The 20524-nt window shown below is 40.4% G+C and overlaps 1 protein-coding gene across 1 annotated transcript in view; it reads left to right on the forward strand.

Moving 5' to 3' along the window:
- Positions 1–20524, forward strand: part of LOC106576724 (synapse differentiation-inducing gene protein 1) — a 51715-nt gene that overhangs the window by 16843 nt on the left and 14348 nt on the right. The window contains exon 3 of the mRNA XM_014154069.3: positions 1336–1473. Within this exon, the coding sequence (XP_014009544.1) occupies positions 1336–1473 (138 nt within the window). The remainder of the gene's footprint in view (positions 1–1335; positions 1474–20524) is intronic.

Consider the following 20524-nt stretch of genomic DNA (forward strand, 5'->3'; position numbering starts at 1 on the left):
AATACACAGCAATTTAATAATATGTGAGGTTCCCACAGAATATTTGTAGATGACGACCATCCTTAAAATGTATTGCACATACTGTACCTCATCCTTAGAGATTCTCTGGTAGTTTTGTATACTTAGCCAGTAGCCGGCCTTCACAAGCCAAAAGTGGACCCCGAAAATTGCATACTACGTCATGTGTAGATATGTGCACACCGTTATTGCTCTCTCTTTCACTCTGCTGTGTGTGTGCATCTTGCTAGCTGTCACTCAAATAGCAAGGGGCTAAAGCTCATTGGCTGGAACTCAAATTGCTTGGGGGCTGGCCCACTTGGGGGAACATTTTGGGGAAATGGTGCTGCACAGCTTCCAGTAAACAGTCACTTTCGAACTAGGGATTTTGTGGCTAATTGAGGTAAGACAGGAATTCTGCTTATAGATTATGCATTTATGAACTACATATTAACACATCCAGCCCAAAGCGGGAGGTTTTAAAAAATACTTACCAGTCGACAAAGTTCCAGAGCATGTTTTAACATAATTCCCCAGGGTTTACAGTATTGGACTGCCCTTCACAATGTTCTTACAGTACTTGTGGAGTAAAACATGTCTGAACCTTCCAAATTTACATAGGCTGTCTAGGTTACTATCTAAGTCCTTTCAATATCTTATAATTTACTGTGCCCTCTGACCTTTTTATTACCGTCAGATTTAGGCACTGTGTGTGGAATGAGATTAGTGAATTATACATTTTTGTCTTGTTCAGTACCCATCTGAAATTAGTCAGCTAGTCTGAGGAGATGCAGTGATTTGTAGTGTCTTACTAATCCATCCTTCAGGCAAATGCCCTCATAATTAGGGCCAAGCTTTTTGGCCTTTTTTGGGGGCATTTTGCTTTTACTGGTATTTTAAGCATGATCCACTAGGTTTGCTCAAGCTGATTGTAGCTAAAAACATTTAGGAGCCGTTAAATGGGAGAGTCAATGAAACCAACCATGGAAGTATAATGTTGTGAATTCGGGGGTAACCCAGACCGGTTTGAGAGACCCTGTGTTGGCTTGGCAGTCGCTGGACCCGGGTTTGAGTTTGCCCATCATTGTCCAGTTGGCATGACTGGTCGTGGCCCTGTCTGGTTCAACGTATGTACAGTGCCCTCTTTGTGCAAGCTCAGTGCCTGAACAAATGTGTTGAGGTGAGGAAAACCAGAGCCATCTGAAGTAAAGAGAATGAACATTTATTTCAACAACACATCAGCAAGACCACCATATGCTGCGATATAGTGCAGTCTTCTGTAAACCTCTCACCTTACTTGACCTGCATCTAAAGTAGTCGCTCTTTGTGCTTTCACAGAGCGAGTACTCGAGCGACTCAGAGAGTGAAGACAACTTTCTCATGATGCCACCGAGGGACCACTTGGGCCTGAGCGTCTTCTCCATGCTGTGTTGCTTCTGGCCCTTGGGGATCGCTGCCTTCTACCTGTCCCATGAGGTAAGAACTACCACACTGTCAATGACACTACACACACCACGGTTGCGTCACCACTAGTAGTTACAGTAAATATCAAGGCAGTCATAGGAGAATGTGTATACCCTCACACAATAAATAACCTAAAGAAGTAAATCATTTATAGATTTAGGTCATCATAGTATTAGGTGCAAGGCTCAAAAGTACAGTGCCTAGTGGAAGTCTACACACCTCTTGCACACATCTTCACATTTTGCTGCCTTAAAATTTAATCTACAAAGGATTACATTTTATTTTTTTATCTACACATTTTCAAAGTGTCCTAATTAATAAATGTCTTGATTGTGTATGTCCTCACACCCCTGAGTTAATACTTGGTGGATGCACCTTTTGGCAGCCATTACAACAGACAGTGCCTGCAGAAAGTATTCATACATTTTGTTGTTACAGCCTGAATATATATTAAAAAAAAGATGTTTACAGATTTATTGAAAATAAAATCAAAGAAATATCTAATTTACATAAGTATTAACGCCATTGAGTTATTACTTTGTAGAAGCACGGTGATTACAGCTTTGAGTCGTCTTGGGTATGTCTATATCAGCTTTGCACCTTTGGATTTGGGGATTTTCTTCCTTGCAGATATTCTCAACTCATCAGCAATCAGCTTCCATTCAGTCAGCGCATAAAACCTCCTCGCCAGGACAAATATATACAATATTAACAGCCTTTATATCTATTGTAGACATAGGCCTTCAGTTTGTGACAGGTTTGTGATTCTGAAAGGACAGCAACCGTAATACCAGCGCACTCATGTAGGAGAGTGCACTTTCTGTTAAACACAAAGGGCCAATGGTGTAGTGGAGGGAATACGCAGGTATAAACCGTATACCCACTTTTTCAGTGGGCATTGCTTATACTCACTTCTTAATCCCTACTCATGTTTATCAAAATCGTGTAGTGGAGGTATACGACTTATCAATTATGTAGAAGAACAGAGAAATCATGCACAAAGTAACCTACACAATCGCGAAGCACGTGAAATATATTCACATAGCCTAGTTTCAGTGGAATATCATCTGCAGGCAGCAAGAGTGTGCATCTCTCAACTGGTTTTGGCATGGAGCAGCTCACCGAAGAATGACATCGGTAGCCGGTACGGTAGCTAAGACGTTTGAATTTATATCTACCAGTAAATGCTGACTAAGGCAACAATGGGTATGCAAACCAGGTATGGAAAAAGTTAAGTCCGAAGTGTTGGTTAGTAGGCTATTTGTGATGCGCAACTGTCATGTGCTGTTTGCTTCAGGGTCGTAGTTATGCATCGGCCTGGGTGGACAGGGGAGCCAGGCCCTGACAGGCACACCCAATCAGATTGATGTGGTTTAATCATTGTTGTGGACAGACCATTCCATGCGTTTGTTTTTATTTTATTTAAAAAAGTGTGATTTTGAGAGGGGGGAAAAAAACTCCTTTGGGAATTTTTGGCCAAAATTAGAGTATACCCACTTCTCCAGGCACCACTGCATAGGGCCGATGGAAAGACAGCAGTCACACACAGCATGATGTTAAAGGATAAGCAGTCCATAAACTTGGACATAATAAGCCAGTAGGTCCCAATCAAAAGAATACAAAAACACAACTTAACCAGCTCTGCTACAGTGAGTATAATGGTCAGACTGAGGTGTTCTCCCATTTGTGTCTGGAAGTAGCTAGCTAGCAAACATTAGCCAGTTAGCTTGAGTGATTTGGTTGGGACAAGCATGCATTGGCTGACAAGCTGCAGAAGGACGAGTAGGCTATAATTCCCCATCGTTTATCAGTGCAATTGTGACGGCTAATTAGCTGAAAGTTTCAGAGGGTTTGTCTAATGTTCCTTTGTTAGATTTGAGCTCATCTTGCTCTGGCTAGCATTAGTTGTTGATATGCATAACTGAGGGAGAGCGAGAGCCTACCTTTTCATGGTTGTTTGAGCAATAGAATTGTAAAGTTCCCAAATTTAAGAGGACTCCCATGGTGTTTACATATTTGTAGAAATCCATTCAGGTGTATTTTGTGACTTTTGGCAAATGCGTTCTAATGATCTGAAGTCGTGCTGTTGCAACTGCCTGTAAACACAGTCTAGGTCAAAGTGAATGATGGCAGGCCTGTGTTGCAAATTACTTATTTGTATTAAGGTCTATTGTAGTTCTCATTGGCTATAGCACACCGGTCTGTGTAGACTCCGGTACTGGACGAGACAGATGTTTTTATTTTATTTCTGAGGTTGTATATGAACATATTTCAATAAGATTTAATGTTGATAAAATGCTGTCAGTTCCACTTTAAATGCAACAGTGTTTCACACACAAGTTATTTTCAAAGAAATGGCTAACAGCAAGTGCGTTGCAATAAAACAAAGTTCCACTCACCAGGTGATGATCATTTGAAACTTAACTTCTTGTTGAAAGTTGAAAAGAGAGAAGCTAACAAATTAGCAACAACATCCTCTTTGATAACGCCTGCTACAGCCGCTGCAAACTAGCCGACAACAAAAGCTAGCTAGCTAGACCATGGGAAAACTACTGCTAGCTTTTGCGCAGTAACCTGTTGCCCTTCAAGAAGGCAGAAGTTTCCATACGTTTTAGTAAAAACTCGAGATTAAATCAGAACAACATTGAAAATAATATAATTAACATTATTATAATCATTATTTTATAAATCCATAGCCCTTCTCTGAAGGCATAGAAGGCCCATTGTTCCCCACTGTGTTTGGGGTTAGCAATAATTTGTAGAGTGGCTCTATTTTCTCTCAGCATGCATTTTTTTCACTATTCCGAATGTCTAAAGAATCCATATGTTCTGAAAAATGAATATAGAAATACTGGACATTTTCAACTCTTATGGTGGTGATTTGACAAAATTACAATCATGGTCTTGAATTGGGCTCGCATTTTTCTGGTCTCAGTCTCGCCCCTCCTCCGGTCTTGGTCTTGACTTGGATTCGATTTGCTCTGGCCTTGGTCTTGAATCTGTCTCACTTTAGGTGGTCTCGAACACAACACTGCTTCATGGTAGCGATGGTGTTGGATGGTTGATGAACTGTGATTGGTTTTCTCCAGACATAGCGCTTTGCATTCAGGCAAAATAATCATATTTTCGTCTCATCAGACCACAGAATCTTTTGCCTTATGCGCTCAGTCTTTCACATGTCTTTTTTGTAAACTTCAGGTTTGCTGTCGTGCTTTTTTTCTCAGGTGTGGTTTCTGCCTGGCCGCTCTCCCATAAAGCCCAAATTGGTGAAGTGCTGTAGTGACTGTTGTCCTTCTGGCAGGTTCTCCCATCTCAAACAAGGAACTCTGTAGTTCTGTCAGAGTGGTCATTGGGTTCTTAGTCACCTCCCTGACCAAGGTCCTTCCTGCCCTGTTGCTCAGTTTGGGCGGATGGCCAGCTTTAGGCAGTCTGGGTAGTTCCGTATTTTTTTCAATTTCCACTTTGATAAAGACCACTGTGCTCTTGGAAACTTTCAATACTTTTAGAAATTGTTTTATATCTTTCCCCAGATGTATGCCTCATCACAATTAAATCTATGAGATCTACAGACAGTTCCTTGGACTTTATGGTATAGTTTCTGCTTTGACATGCGCTGTCAACTGTGGGACTTTTTATAGAGAGTGTTTCCAAACAATCATGTCCAAACAATTGAATTGGCCACAGGTGGACTCCAATCAAGTTGTAGTGCCGTCTCAAGGATGATCAAAGGAAATTGGATGCACCTGAGCTCAATTTAAAGTGTCATAGCAAATGAGATATTTCTGTATTTAATTTAATCAATTTGTAAATATTTCTAAAAACATGTTTTCACTTTGTCATTATGGGGTATTGTGTGTGTAGATGGGTGATAAAATGATAATATTTTAAAAATAAATAATTTGGCTATAACACAACGAAATGTGGAATAAGTCAAGGGGTATGAATACTTTCTGAAGGCACAGTGCCTTGCTCAAGCTCAGTAAATTTGGTTGCGAAGCAATGTTCAAACATTTCAGATTTTATAGGAAATTTAATTCAGGACTGAAACTGAACACTCAACCCCTTGTAGAAAGCCTTGCTGGTGTGTCTTTGGCATGAAAATTTGTGTAATTTTCACAATGAAAAATGTAACTATCTGGGGGTAGAGTGGGAGGGTTTTCCTCTAACCTTTTACCTGGGCTTTGCTCCCTATTTCTTTTTATCCTGACAAACTCCCCAGTCCTTGCCGGTTACAAGCATTCCCTTAACATGATGCTGCCACCACAATACTTGAAAATACAGAGGGTTTCACTCTGTGTTGTATTAGATTTGACCCAAACGTGTGGTGTGTGTGTGTGTGTGTGTGTGTGTGTGTGTGTGTGTGTGTGTGTGTGTGTGTGTGTGTGTGTGTGTGTGTGTGTGTGTGTGTGTGTGTTTTTGAATTTTGGGCAAAAAGTACATTTCTTTGCCATGTTGTAGGGCTGGGCGGTATAGCGTATTTGACGAAATACTGGTATTGAGGAACGGACCAGTTTGAGTTTTTATGTTACCTTCTATAAGTGTTTGAATATTTGGTTTGTTAAATGTGTTACGCCGTGTGTAACGTCCATTTTTTTCCCCCAAGCGTTCTATAATTACACTTAGTTTGTGTTTCTTACATCTGCAAACAGCTAGTTTGTCTTAGCAAGTTGTGCCTAAATCGTGTTAGCCGCTAATGCTAATCGCTAGTTAACTGGCTAGCTAGCTAATAAATGTACTGAGACAGAACAATCGTAACTGGCTATACAGCCTGATAATACCAGTGATGGGATAGACCTAAATCAGTATGTTGTTTGTGAGACAGTATCTTCTAAATCAAAGAGGAATATGTGAAGCATGAAAATGTTAGCTACATGAAGTAGCTAAGAGAACATTCAATGTAGCCAAATATTATAGGGTCCCTTAGGAAACACTTATTAACACTTTGCTTCTTACCCTGTCACAATAACTCCCCCTGACATTTTCATTCGTTGTCATGTCAAACAACACTGTATTCAGAGTGCCCGCTATTATATTCCAACTATAGAATTGGAACAATCATTCTATTTTCATTATTCCAACAGTTCACCAAATTGTTTTGCTCTAAATCACAAGTCAAATCGCAATTGCAACTTTTGGTTAAAAAATAAGGCCTAGATTGTTTGCCATTGTGCAGCCCTATGAGGCTGTGTGGAAATTACCTCAAATGAGTGTAGTAAATGCAGAAAATTATTTTTGGTTGAATTGAACAGTAAAAAAAACAAAGAATGGAGAAGGACACATTCTATGTGATTTCAATGGATGATTTGCCACCCTAGGGTCACTCACTACTCATAAAGCAAATGTAGAACTTTTGTTATTCAGAAATATAAAATACAGTCAGTCATACCGTGATATAAACTCAGCAAAAAAAGAAACGTCCCTTTTTCAGGACCCTGTCTTTCAAAGATAATTCGTAAAAATCCAAATAACTTCACAGATCTTCATTGTAAAGGGTTTAAACACTGTTTCCCATGCTTGTTCAATGAACCATAAACAATGAATGAACATGCACCTGTGGAACGGTCGTTAAGACACTAACAGCTTACAGATGGTAGGCAATTTTTTAAATTTGACCTTTTATTTAACTAGGGAAGTCAGTTAAGAACAAATTCTTATTTACAATGACGGCCTAGGAACAGTGGGTTAACTGCCTTGTTCAGGGGCCGGACGACAGATTTTTACCTTGTCAGCTCGGGGATTCGATCTAGCAACCTTTCAATTACTAGTCCAACGCTCTAACCACTAGGCTACCTGCCGCAGTTAAGGTCACAGTTATGAAAACTTAGGACACTAAAAAGGCCTTTCTACTGACTCTGAAAACACAAAAAGAAAGATGCCCAGGGTTCCTGCTCATCTGCGTGAACGTGCCTTAGACATGCTGCAAGGATGCATGAGGATTGCAGATGTGTCCAGGGCAATAAATTGCAATGTCCGTACTGTGAGACGCCTAAGACAGCACTACAGGGAGACAGGACGGACAGTTGATCGTCCTCGCAGTGGCAGACCACGTGTAACAACACCTGCATAGGATCGGTACATCCGAACATCACACCTGCGGGACAGGTACAGGATGGCAACAACAACTGCCCGAGTTACACCAGGAATGCACAATCCCTCCATCAGTGCTCAGACTGTCCGCAATAGGCTGAGAGAGGCTGGACTGAGTGCTTGTAGGCCTGTTGTAAGGCAGGTCCTCACCAGACACCACCGGTAACAATGTCGCCTATGGGCACAAACCTACCGTCACTGTACCAGACAGGATTGGCAAAAAGTGCTCTTCACTGATGAGTCGCGGTTTTGTCTCACCAGGGGTGATGGTCGGATTCGCGTTTATCGTTGAAGGAATGAGCATTACACCGAGGCCTGTACTCTTGAGTAGAGGTCGACCGATTTAATCTGCATGGCCGATTTAATTAGGGCCGATTTCAAGTTTTCATAACAATCGGTAATCAGCCTGTTTTGATGCCAATTATTGCCGATTTACATTGCAATCAACGAGGAAACTGCGTGGCGGGCTGACCACCTTTTACGCGAGTGCAGTGTCAAAAGGACCTTGTGGCTGCAAGGAGCCATGGTAAGTTGCTAGCTAGCATTAAACTTATCTTTGATTTTTTTTTTATAATCTTCACATAATCACTAGTTAACTACACATGGTTGATGACATTATTAGGTCAACTAGTTTGTCCTGCGTTGCATATAATCAATGCGGTGCCTGTTAATTTATCATCAAATCACAGCCTACTTGAACTTTGCCAAACAGGTGAGGATTTAACAACAGCGCATTCGCGAAAAAAGCACAATCTTTGCAGAAATGTACCTAACCATAAACATCAATGCCTCTCTTAAAATCAATACACAGAAGTATATATTTTTTAATCCTGCATATTTAGTTAAAATAAAATCATGTTAGCAAGCAATATTAATTAGGGAAATTGTCACTTCTCTTGCGTTCAGTGTAAGCAGAGTCAGGGTATATGCAACAGTTTGGGCCGGCTGGCTCGTTGCGAACTAATTTGCCAGAATTTCACATAATTATGACAACATTGAAGGTTGTGCAATGTAACAGCAATATTTAGACTTATGGTTGCCACCCGTTTGATAAAATACGGAACGGTTCCGTATTTCACTGAAAGAATAAACGTTTTGTTTTCAAAATGATCGTTTCCGGATTTGACCATATTAATGACCAAAGGCTCCTATTTCTGTGTTTATTATATTATAGTTAAGTCTATGGTTTGATAGAGCAGTCTGACTGAGTGGTGATAGGCAGCAGGAGGGTCGTAAGCATTTATGGAAATAGCACTTTTCTGCGTTTGTAAGCAGCTCTTAGGAATGGTTGATTCACAGCGCTGTTTATGAGTTACAGCCCTACACCCCCCAAAATTAGGCTGGCAATACTAAAGTGCCTATAAGAACATCCAATAGTCAAATTTATATGAAATACAAATGGTATAGAGAGAAATAGTCGACGCGTCATAATTTCTATAATAACTACGACCTAAAACTTCTTAACCGTGAATAATTAACCTCCAGCTTTCATATGTTCTCATGTTCTGAGCAAGGAACTTAAACATTAGCTTTTTTACATGGCACATATTGCACTTTTACTTTCTTCTCCAACACTGTGTTTTTGCATTATTTAAACCAAATTGAACATGTTTCATTATTTATTTGAGACTAAATAGATTTGATGTATTATATTAAGTTAAAATAAAAGTGTTCATTGTTGTAATCGGCCGATTAATCAGTATCGGCTTTTTTTGGCCCTCCAATAATCGGTATCAGCGTTGACAAATCAGTATCGGTCGACCTCTACTCTGGAGCGGGATCGATTTGGAGGGTCCGTCATGGTCTGGGACAGTGTCACAGCATCATCGGACTGAGTTTGTTGTCATTGCAGGCAATCTCAAAGCTGTGCGTTACAGGGAAGACATCCTCCTCCCTCATGTGGTACCTTTCCTGCAGGCTCATCCTGACATGACCCTCCAGCATGACAATGCCACCAGCCATACTGCTCGTTTTGTGCGTGATTTCCTGCAAGACAGGAATGTCAGTGTTCTGCCATGGCCAGCGAAGAGCCTGGATCTCAATCCCATTGAGCACATCTGGGAGGGTGAGGGCTAGGGCCATTTCCACCAGAAATGTCCGGGAACTTGCAGGTGCCTTGGTGGAAGAGTGGGGTAACATCTCACAGCAAGAACTGGCAAATCTGGTGCTGCAGTACTTAATGCAGCTGGTGGCCACACCAGATACTGACTTACTTTTGATTTTGACCCCCCCAGGGACACATTATTCAATTTCTTTTAGTCACATGTCTGTGGAACTTGTTCAGTTTATGTCTCAGTTGTTGAATCTTATGTTCATGCAAATATTTACACATGTTAAGTTTGCTGAAAATAAATGAGAGGACGTTTTCTTTTTTGCTGAGTTTATTTGGCCATATTGCCCTACCATGTTTATTACCCTAAGAGTAGTGTAAAGGTGATAGAATCTTTATTCAAAATGATTCACAGCTGTAATGGCTGCCAAAGGTGCTTCCACCAAGTATTAACCCAGGGGTGTGAAGACATACACAATCAAGAAATCTTTATTTTTTTTAATTGAAGGTGCAATATGCAGAAAACGCTCCGCCATTTCCTGGTTTCAAAAATGTTAATTGTTCACCTAATTTCAGTTTGTGACAAAACAAGCAATGCGTAGTGTAGAGAATCATTAAAATTGTACAAACAGCTGTGAAATACCTTTTCAATAACCACAAATATTGTATTTTCAGTTGTTTGAAGCTGGTGTACAAAACTGAAAGTAAAAGATGCAAAAACAAAACTGAAAAACACAAGCATACAAATAGTGCACATAGAACAGATCTAACGCTTCTTGGACTTGCTTTCAATAAAACTGATAAAAACTCTACATTTTATGTGAATTTGGTTGGGTTGCCCAAAAAATGACATATTGCTACTTTAATTTGGAACATTCAAAAAATCTTTCACTTTGAAAATGTGGAGTTTGATGTGTAGATCAGTAGGGGGAAAAAAATCATTTTCATATTTTTTTACATTTTATTTTAAAGCAGCAGAATGTGATGACTGCAGGGTGTGTGTAGACATTCACTTGGCACTTTTTGTCAAGATCTACTGGCAGGAAGGTATTCATTGTTAAAATGGAAATAAAGTCTCCCAATATTCTTTATTCCTTTTCAATGTGCCAGACAGTGGATCTGTTGCCTGTGAGCCTGTTTTTTAGTTAGCTGCATCATGTATTCAATATCAGTATTCAATATTCCTGTGTGTTTCAGTATTTAACATTTTGTAACATAGGACAGCAGAGCTACGGTCCCATGGGGCTGCCTAGTAGGTAGAGAACGGGATGAAATCTCTGCATTAGCTGTTGCTTTTTCTCAGCTCACAGGTCACCAATGGCAGTTAGGAGAAAAAAGGAAGATGCTTTATTTTCATATAAAATAAATCGGGGACCTGATTAAACTTTTTTTCGTTCCATCTAATGTTTTAAAAATAGGACAATTTGTTTACAGCCAAAGCATGCGCCTAGACAATGTTATTTTCTCTGTAATGTAAAACCATGGGTTTGTTATGGCACCATGGGGACCACTAAGGACACCATGAGATTGAATCCTTGCTATTTGCAGGAAGGGCTTAGCTTTAATAACAGTATAACACAAAAATAACATGCCTTTAGAGAAAAGTCCCTGTTGTTTCAGACCATGTACAACATAAATCCCCTATAAAAACATGTAACCTTGTACTTTGTATAGTTTTACCATCTTGATTGCATCTTAGAACCAGGAAAATAAGCAAAAGGACATTGATAGATAAGAGTGGGCTTGATGAAGATGTTAGACAGTTGTTTTCCGTGTGTGTGTAATGATCTCATATCTCTGTGAGCTGCTCGAAGCCTCTGGCAGCAGCCTGCTACCCACACTGAATCACTCTGGTCTGACTGCACGTCACGACTCACACACCTACATCTCTCTCTTTGCTCCAGGTTTTTAGAAAGTCTGCTCGGTTGGCATGGGCAACACAGCCCACGCTAAAATCAATTTCCTAAAATCCAACTACAAAGCCTTGTAGCCACAGGATATAAAATGTTGCAGGCTGAAATTAAAACAGAAAGCCACTTCGCCATGGTGGTAGGTTTTGAAGAGCTTTAGGGCACGTTTCGAACTCAATCCACGGAGGGATTGTCTGCTGGCTTTTTCTCCTCACTTGTACTTGATTGATTAATTAAGGTCACTAATTAGTAAAGAACTCTCCTCACCTGGTTGTCTTAATTGACAGGAAAAAAAACAAAAAACCCACAGACACTAGGCCTTCCCTGGAATGAAATGTACACCCCTGCTTTAGGATATAATCAAAGATAAGCTATTCAAAGCAACCATTATAAGTTCCTGAAAGGAACAGGAAAATGTTTTGAGTCTCAGTGAATAGACAAGCTCCAGAACTTTGGCAACTAGTGTAACCGATGTGAAATGGCTAGTTAGCGGTGGTGCGCGCTAATAGCGTTTCAATCAGTGACGTCACTCGCTCTGAGACTTGAAGTAGGGTTTCCCCTTGCGTTGCAAGGGCCGTGGCTTTTGTGGCGCGATGGGTAACGATGGGTGTCAGTTGTTGATGTGTGCAAGGGTCTCTGGTTCGAGCCCAGGTTGGGGCGAAGAGAGGGACGGAACCTACACTGTTACACTAGCAAGTTTAAAAAAAAAAATGTTTTACCTCCCACTTTGGGCTGGATGTGTCGATTCTGTAGTTCATATTTTATTTATTTAACTAGGCAAGTCAGTTAAGAACAAATTGTTATTGACAATGACAGCCTAGGAACAGTGGGTTAACTGCCTTGTTCAGGGGCAGAAAGACAGATTTTTACCTTGTCAGTTCAGGGATTCGATCTAGCAACCTTTCGGTTACTAGCCCAACTAGGCTACCTGCTGCCCCGTATCTGCATAATCTATGAGCAGAATTACTATCTTACCTCAATTAGCCACGAAGTGACTGTTTTCTGGAAGCTGTGCAGCGCCATTTTCCCTAAATCTTCCCACACTTGGGCCAGCCCCCCCAGAAATTCGAGTTTCAGCCAATGAGCTTCAGTCCCTCGCCATTTGAGTTCCAGTTAGCAAGATGCACACAGAGCAGAGGGAAAGAGAGAGCAATGCACATATGTGACGTAGTACGTCATTTTCTGGGTCCATTTTCAGAACTACTGTCTAAAAAGTATACAAAATTACCAGAGAATCTCTTGGATTAAATATCTGCTGATCCTCCTCCTCCTATGAGTTGTCCACGTTGACTTTTTAGGAAAATTGAAGGTGGTCTGCAAAACATAATGAAAATCAAGGAAAATGCAGCCTTGAGAAAGCCACCTACGTACACACACAAAAGCTGTTGAAATCATGTCTTCAGAAAATGCTATAGACACAACTTCTTGTTTGTGCAGAATGGATCGGCACTGACATGTGTTTATTGGATCAAGAGGTAGAAGCCAGAACATAATTAAGAACATTATTGGTATTTACATTTATGGAAATTGGGTAATGTGATAATTGGATGAAAAACCGTGCATAGATTGACAAAGGAACTGCTTCAGTAATGCTCAACAATTTTCTGCTCCAGCCTGTATTTGTGTAATATAAAGATAATCCATGTTGTCTACAGCTCACACATACAGAGTGTGTTCCATAGCATAGGTTTCCTTTCAACACCTCCCTCGGGAGTTTGTTTCAAATATCAATCACCTTGAGTGCACTTTAATCAAGATCAGGTTATTGCTTATGGGCTCTCTCTGTGAAGATGTACCTCAGTCTCACGCTCAAAGCAGAGCAGAAAGCAGCTTCTGTGTAGAACGTTAATAAGAGCTGTGTTTTGAGTGGTGCACTTGGTTTCTGCATCTCGAGAGCAACTAAAGGCCGTTGCCCCCATTTTAATTGGTTCCCGTTACCTTTTGTACTGCTCAACACTCCAATTAATTTCCTCCTTTTGAGGAGGAACGAAGCAATCAATACACAGCTCTTTGGGGCGACATGGTGTAGGGGGGAAAAGCTTTAATCACAACCAATCTAGATTTCATGGGTGAGATTGCAGGGGACCCCCTCCCCCACCCTTTCTATTAGATAAACAACCCAGTAGCTATACAGTTGCCTGTTAAAAGGTAAACTAATCTGTCAGAATGACTTGGATTTCTGCACAGTATTAGCTGCAGTTTTTGCTCATTTGTCTTTTTCTTCCTCCTGTTCTGTTGTGACGACGTATCAATGTGAAGAACTGATTGGCTTTCCAAAAAGTCATCAACGTAAGAGAATTTTGTCTTTTGTTCACCCAACTTTGAACATAAATGAAATATTATATTTTTTTATTTCAAGTTAATTGACAACTCAAAAATAGACATGAACTGACGTCTGTGCCCAGGGGGATCCTTACTCCTTACTGTTACTGTCTCAAACTCAAAGGAGAAGCATGAATTGGCTTTTATCGAAGCGAAACTCCCAGACTGACTCGGACAGAATTGATGGCAATTAGGCTTAAATGTAAGCCTTTTTTGTATAATAATAATACATTTTAATTTGTATAGCGCTTTATATTAGTTATCTCAAAGCTCTACTGAGGATTTTTATATATAATAGATTTAGAATCAAGGCAGGTAAAATGGCAATAGTGTGCTAGGTGCTAAATGCATTTTAGATTGGGACTAGGACTCAGAAATATAGTCTGTAGTAGTGAGTTTTAAGGCCAGTTTTAAAAGTTCAGAGTGATGGAGTGGCTCTCAGATGGTCAGGGAGACCATTTCATGGGCAAGGGAGCAGAAGGCTCGGTCCCCCATAGACGTGTCTTGGGGACATGAAGCAGTAGGGAGTGGCTGGAGCGGAGAATGCGAGGTGGCTCGCTGATTGAGATGAGGTCGCTGATGTAGGTGGGATCCATTCAAGGCTTTAAATACAAGCATGAGACTTTTGAAGTTGATCCGGTAGTTGACCGGTAGCCAGTGGGGATTGGGCCAGTATTGGGGGGATGCGGTCTGACTTCTTGGTCCTGGTCAGGACACTGACAGCACTGTTCTGGATTGGTTGGAGCCTCTGGGGGTCTCCCAGCCAAATCACTACAAACAGTGCTTTGTCGTAGTCGATCCGAGAGAAGATGAAGGCGTGGATGAGTTTCTCCGCATATGTCCTATCAATAAATACTCAGATCATTGCAGACACAGTGCCCGTTTTTCTTTTCCTGGAAGTGTCCTGGGGTAAGGAATGTTTTGGGGATTTTCAAGTCCCTCAATTGCCTGATTCCCTTTTTTTGTTCAAGCTGGGCTGAAAAGTGTTTGGGTACAGTTTCTTTCCAGTTTCATTACTGTTACCAGCAGTGACACAGTTGAGGATGACTATGTCCCTCTGACTCATCTGGCAGAGTGGAGAGCTCCGTTGATCATGCATATTGCAACCACCACCACGCTACTTCCCATCTCTTCTGGGACTTAGAGGGAACTATCAGAGCGAGTAAATTGTGAAATACATATTCAAGCAGGGGTTGATCTCATCTCTAGTTAGGCACCAACCCAAGGGAAACCTGGAGGAGAACGGGCCAGTTTGGAATGAAATCCTTCCGTTTATCTCTGGGGATGCTATTTGGGGAACATGGATAACTCTTTCAACATTTTAAAGTGCATTTATTTCTATGGGGGTATTTTCCTGGTTTGAATATGCCATTTAGTATTTCATTTTAGAGCTGGGCTGTATACCGAATTAATTTGAGTTTATGTTTTAGCGCGATATTCCAAATGCCTGTATTGTAAGAATCAAGTTTACTTATGTTTTCTTTTAGTTTTTATGAACGCTTATGTCCGCTTGTTCTTATGTCCGCATTGATTCTGGAAACGAATGAATGCAGTTTCTATCGCGCGTGTGTACTGCTGGCAGCATTTTAGCCACAGACTATTATACTGTCTAGTTTGGTTTTAATAAATGTGCATAAGCATAAAATACTATTATATAAGGAATTGGGAACTCGTTCTCATAGTGAAAAACAAGGTAGGCCATATGATTTCAACATCCTGAACAAAGTGGACAGGCTAGCATGCTGTTCAAACAGTTGGAGACGGACAGAAGGGTGTGTTCAGGGTTGCCAGGTCTAGCTAAAATTGAGCGCAAGGACTACTCAAGGACTACTCAACCTGGCCAAGAGAGGAGTTGACATGTTTATATAATAAATCGTTTTTTCCATAACGTTATCGAGCCAATTAAGAAGGAATATCGTAGTAACTTGTAACGTAATTAAAAGAGTAAAAAGTATTATGGTCTGATATACCAGGGCTTCCAACCAATTAGCATTCAGGACTCGATCCAGGTTTATAATTGTAAATAAATCCCCTTTGCACATGTGCATAACTATAGAGAAATCGGCCAGGAGAGTTTGAGTGATGAAAGTTGGACAGACGATCTGAAAATCTCTGAGCAAGAAATAGAGGAAGAACATAAAAAACGGTGGCTATTTTCTGGCAGTTGGGCTGTTATTATGTGTCAGATGTTAAGACTATACACTGTTATAAATGGCCTATTTGCCAGATTGACATTTCAATAGGCACAGACTACAGACTAAAATCTGGGTTTATGATTGTAATTCAACGTTGCCATGGTTTGTTTAGATAAAGGCAGGTAGCCTATAGCCCCTGATAGGCCTACATCTCATTTCAGATAGTCTACAGTAGCCTAGACAAGATGTAGGTAGGCAAGATGTGAACGATTTAGCAGCTTGCTTAGTTCAAATTAACAGACGAATTTATCCAACATGAATAGATTTCGAGGTAAGAAGTGCTTGTGTTTCCCAATAGTCTGCTGGAATAGGCTACTGAGGATGGGGTCATAATTTCAATCACTGAATTAAATATGAATAATATGTATATGAACTGAATATGCTGGTAAACAACAGATTTTATTTTTTAATACCTGTAGTCTAATCTGACTGTTACCATCAATCTAATGCGTTCTAACAACTGATCTGCAATTGCGATAGTTTGATAACTTCCAATTGAATGAACGAAACATGTCCATTAATAATTGCATAACATTATTATTGCATAATAACATAAGGCTACAACAACAATAAACTGAAGTTATAGGCGATTTATTCAATTGGTTTCCCAGCTCCAGGTAGGCTACACAAGTGGCACAAATTGATTTGAAATGACTCCAGTGATATCGTCATTTCAACATTTATTGTATCAAATGGTAGCCTAGAATGGCATATACATTAATAGGCTACTTGATGGCCAACAGAGGCAAATGTATCATTCTCCACATGTAATGTCAGTTTCATTGAGGACCCCCCCCCATAAAAAGAACCAAGCAAGGGAGTTCCATAAATTCCATTTCAAATTTCCACTCGGGCAGCCTAGAGACCCAAGAACTGAGCAAAAAAAGGGTCCGATCTTTAAGAGGTTTTGGAATGCAGTTTAGACTCCCTCCGAGCGAATGTATGTAATGCGCTCTAGTGTGCCCGAAGTCATTATTTCCATTATTTCATGATGTGCATCAGTTCTTGCTAATTAATATGTTTTACGGGAAAAGGGTTGGAAATAGGTGACTCCGTAATAACAATCTAAATAGCTGCCACCACGTTTGCGCATGCTACCCCCGCTCTTCTCACTCACGTGACTAAATAGCTGTAGTGCTCTCTCAACACAGGCACGCACCCCTCCGGCCCTCTCCACCACTCACTCACTCACTCACTCAGCAACAGCCTGACTCACTGCCTAACAGTCAGCAGCAGATCACAGTGAAATATATATGTTTTTAAGAGAGATGCCATAGCGACTGCTTTGCAACTTAGAAATAGCCCAAAAACCCGCCACATGTGACCAATACATTTTCACCCGCGGCATAGTTTTTAAAGTAGCCCAATAGTGGGAAAACAGCGGACATGGCAACACTAGGTGTGTTCATAACAATTTAACTGTTCTATCTTGTTAGCTGGCAAATAGATCCAAGTTAGCTAGACTTGAAATATAAACATTTGCTGGCTACTCACTAGCAGGTGGGCTTGTGCTTGAGAGATTGTTTATGAGACCTATAATACCTGCTACAGGAAGTTTATTACTAGTTAATGTGCATTATGCATGGTTCTGGTTAAATCTGTAACAAAAAGGGCATTTTCATAGACAGTGATTATTGAAACAACAACAAAAAGCCGTTTAAACTTTTGATAAAATAATAAAATGATTAGTGGGTCTTATGGTTATGGAGGGCTTATAGTTAACCTAGGTATACTTTTACAAGTCCTGAATTCATTAGATTATTGCAGACTTTTTGAAATGCAGTGTATTTTACTGTTAATTGTACAACAAAGCTTACTCAGACTTTTTTGGGATATACAGTGACGCCGTAATTATTGGGACAGTGAAGCATTTTGTATTCTTTTGGCTCTATGCTTCACAAGTTTGGATTTGAAATCAAACAATGACTGAGGTTAAAGTGCAGACTGTCAGCTTTAATTTGAGTGTGGTTTGACCTACACTACCGTTCAAAAGTTTGGGGTCACTTAGAAATGTCCTTGTTTTTGAAAGAAAATCACTTTTTTTGTAAATTCAAATTACATCAAATTGATCAGAAATACAGTGTAGACATTGTTCATGTTGTAAATGACTATTGTAGCTGGAAACAGCAGATTTTTTTATGGAATATCCTCATAGGCATACAGAGGCACATTATCAGCAACCATCACTCCTGTGTTCCAATGGCACGTTGTGTTAGCTAATCCAAGAAAAAGTAATATCTCAGAATGGCCAACTAAAAGAAAAGATTAAGATGGGCAAAATAATCAAATCAAATCAAATGTATTTATATAGCCCTTCGTACATCAGCTGATATCTCAAAGTGCTGTACAGAAACCCAGCCTAAAACCCCAAACAGCAAGCAAAGCATGTGAAAGAAGCACGGTGGCTAGGAAAAACTCCCTAGGAAAAACTCCCTAGAAAGGCCAAAAACCTAGGAAGAAACCTAGAGAGGAACCAGGCTATGAGGGGTGGCCAGTCCTCTTCTGGCTGTGCAGGGTGGATATTATAACAGAACATGGTCAAGATGTTAAAATGTTCATAAATGACCAGCATGGTCAAATAATAATAATCATAGTAGTTGTCGAGGGTGCAACAAGCACGTCCGGTGAACAGGTCAGGGTTCCATAGCCGCAGGCAGAACAGTTGACACTGGACAGAGATATGGCTTTTTCTTTGCAACTCTGCCTAGAAGGCCAGCATCCCGGAGTCGCCTCTTCACTGTTGACGTTGAGACTGGTGTTTTACGGGTACTATCTAATGAAGCTACCAGTTGAGGACTTGTGAGGTGCCTGTTTCTCAAACGAGACACTCTAATGTACTTCTCCTCTTGCTCAGTTGTGCACCGGGGCCTCCCTCTCCTTCTATTCTGGTTAGAGCCAGTTTGCGCTGTTCTGTGAAGGGAGTAGTACACAGCGTTGTACAGAAGATCTTCAGTTTCTTGGCAATTTCTCACATGGAATAGCTTTCATTTCTCAGAACAAGAATAGACTGACAAGTTTCAGAAGAAATGTCTTTGTTTCTGGCCATTTTGAGCCTGTAATTGAACCCAAAAATGCTGATGCTCCAGATACTCAACTAGTCGTAAGAAGGCCAGTTGTATTGCTTCGTTAATCATAACAACAGTTTTCAGCTGCGCTAACATAATTGCAAAAGGGTTTTCTAATGATCAATTAGCCTTTTAAAATTATTAAACTTGGATTAGCTAACACAACGTGCCATTGGAACACAGGAGTGATGGTTGCTGATAATGGTCCTCTGTACGCCTATGTAGATATTCCATTAAATAGCAGCAGTTTCCAGCTACAATAGTCATTTACAACATTAACAATGTCTACACTGTATTTATGATAAATTTGATGTTTTAATGGACAAAAAATGTACTTTTCTTTCAAAAACAAGGACATTTCTAAGTGACCCCAAACTTTTGAACTGTAGTGTATATTGGGTTTACTGTTTAGAAATTATAGCACTTTTTGTACGTAGTTCCCCTATTATAGGGGACCAAAACTATTGGGACAAATAACAATAGCATATGCTTCTGAACACTTCTACATTAACGTGGAGGCTACCGTGATCACGGATAATCTTTAATTAATCGTGAATAATGATGAGTGAGAAAGTTAGACGCGCAAATACCATACCCCCAAGACATGCTAACCTCTCACCATTTTTTTTTTAGGGGGAATATGTGTTTCTAAATTTCAAAACCATTATTCACGATTCATTCAGGATTATCCGTAGTCATGGTAGCATCCACATTAATGTAGAAGTGCAGAAGTGTATGGGTCCATTTACTGGCCCACAGATTGATTAAGTTGGGAGCGCACCGTCCAAACAGATTGAGTGGCTAAAACACGAGATCTGCTGGAGATTAAACACCCTGACTGGTCATTTAGCTGCTGTTGTAAGAATAAAGTAAGTAACACCTAATTTAGTTTAGGTTGAGACCAGTATAGTGTGTCTCCACAGGGTTACCATTATCAAAGCCACAGATGCATGGATAAACAAGAATAGTCTTCTAGGATTCAGATTCACTATTTAATAGTCACATGTACAGGGTTGCAGGTGTGATTTGCAGGGTACAGTGAACATCATAGGCTTTGAGCTCCAACATGCAGAACCAGGTAAAATAAAGAAAATGGTCATAAAAAACAACAATAGAACTATATACACAATAACATCTGTAGCAGTGATGACTAAATAAATGTCCCTTGGGGTGGAAGCAGAGTAAAGACTGTTTAGGGGGTGTGGGGGAATGACCATAAGGGGAGAAGCCTGACCATTGAGGGGGTGTGGGGATCAAGTGAAAAAAATCTATAACATTTTTAATAAAAAAGGTTATAATATACATATTAACAAATGCAACAGTGACTAATGTCGTTGGGGTGGGGGCAGAGTAAAAGTCTGTGGGGGTGGACTGTCCGTAGGGGGACACATATGTAGCAGGGGGAAGAGCTGCATGAGAAAGACTGCCCATAGG

This window comes from Salmo salar, chromosome 18 (assembly GCF_965601325.2).
Source record: "Salmo salar chromosome 18, fSalSal1, whole genome shotgun sequence".
In the NCBI taxonomy this organism is placed as follows: domain Eukaryota; kingdom Metazoa; phylum Chordata; class Actinopteri; order Salmoniformes; family Salmonidae; genus Salmo; species Salmo salar.